The sequence below is a fragment of the Antrostomus carolinensis genome, unplaced genomic scaffold (assembly GCF_000700745.2).
Source record: "Antrostomus carolinensis isolate BGI_N321 unplaced genomic scaffold, ASM70074v2 scaffold31917, whole genome shotgun sequence".
In the NCBI taxonomy this organism is placed as follows: domain Eukaryota; kingdom Metazoa; phylum Chordata; class Aves; order Caprimulgiformes; family Caprimulgidae; genus Antrostomus; species Antrostomus carolinensis.
In genome coordinates, this window is record NW_010328559.1 from 1,252 (window position 1) to 2,419 (window position 1,168).

At 53.1% G+C, this 1,168-nt stretch overlaps 1 protein-coding gene across 1 annotated transcript in view; it reads left to right on the plus strand.

Moving 5' to 3' along the window:
• Positions 1–287, plus strand: part of LOC104528321 (melanoma-associated antigen D1-like) — a gene marked incomplete at both ends in the record, with an annotated part of 784 nt that extends 497 nt beyond the window's left edge. The window contains 2 exon segments of the mRNA XM_029086038.1: positions 51–105; positions 201–287. Coding sequence (XP_028941871.1) covers positions 51–105; positions 201–287 — 142 coding nt within the window.
• Positions 288–1,168: the final 881 nt, after the last annotated feature.

A 1,168-nucleotide genomic window follows, 5' to 3' on the forward strand; every position in this document is an offset into this window, starting at 1 on the left:
AAAAGTACAGGGACCCCCAAAAATATACAAAGAACCCCAAAACTGTGTAGGGACCTCGAACTACGAATGGACCCCAAAACATCCAGGGACCCCCAAAACTGTACAGTGGTTCCAAAAAACGAGGGGACCCCAAAACTGTACAGGGGTCCCAAAAAGCGGGGGGACCCTGAAACGCACAGGGACCCCCAAAAATCATACAGGGACCCCCAAAAATGTACAGGGACCGCAAAATTGGAGGGGACCCCAAAACGTACAGGGACCCCCAAACTGTCCAGAGGGTCCAAAAAGTGAGAGGACCCCAAAACGTGCAGTGACCCCCCAAAAAATGTACAGGGACCCCAAAACCATACAGGGCCCCAAAAAGTGAGGGGACCCCAAAACGTATAGGGACCCTCAAAACTGTACAGGGATCCCCAAAAGTAGGGGGGATCCCAAAAAGCACAGGGACCCCCAAAATGTACAGGGAACCCCCAAAATGTGCAGGGACTCCAGAACTGTACAGGGGTCCCCAAAAACGAGTGGACCCCAAAACGTACAGGGACCCCCAAAACTGTACAGAAGCCCCAAAAAGTAGATGGGACCCCAAAACATACAGGGACCCCCAAACTGTACAGGGACACTGAAACGTGCAGGGACCCCAAAAAGTGGGTGGACCCCAAAACGTACAAGGACCCCCCCCAAAAAAAGTACAGGGAACCCCCAAATTGTGCGTGGAACCCCAAAAATGTACAGAGGCCCCAAACTGTGGGGGGACCTCAAAACTTGGAGGGAGCCCCAAAACTGTACAGGGGGCCCAAAAAGTGGGTGGACCCCAAAACATACAGGGACCCCCCCAAACTGTAAAGAGACCCTAAAAAGCGAGGGGACCCTGAAATGTGCAGGGACCCTAAAAAATGTACAGGGACCCCAAAACTGTACACTGGTCCCCAAAATTGGGGGGACACCAAAATATGCAGGGTCCCCCAAAAGTCTACAAAGACCCCAAAACTGTACAGGGGGGACCCGAACAGTGAGGTGACCCCAAAACTTACAGAGACCCCCCCAAACTGTGTGGGAACCCCTCAAACTGCCCAGGACCCTGAACTGTACAGAGACCTCCCCCAAACCATACAGGGACCCCCCCCAAACCATACAGGGACCCCCCAAACTGCACAGAGACATTCTGATT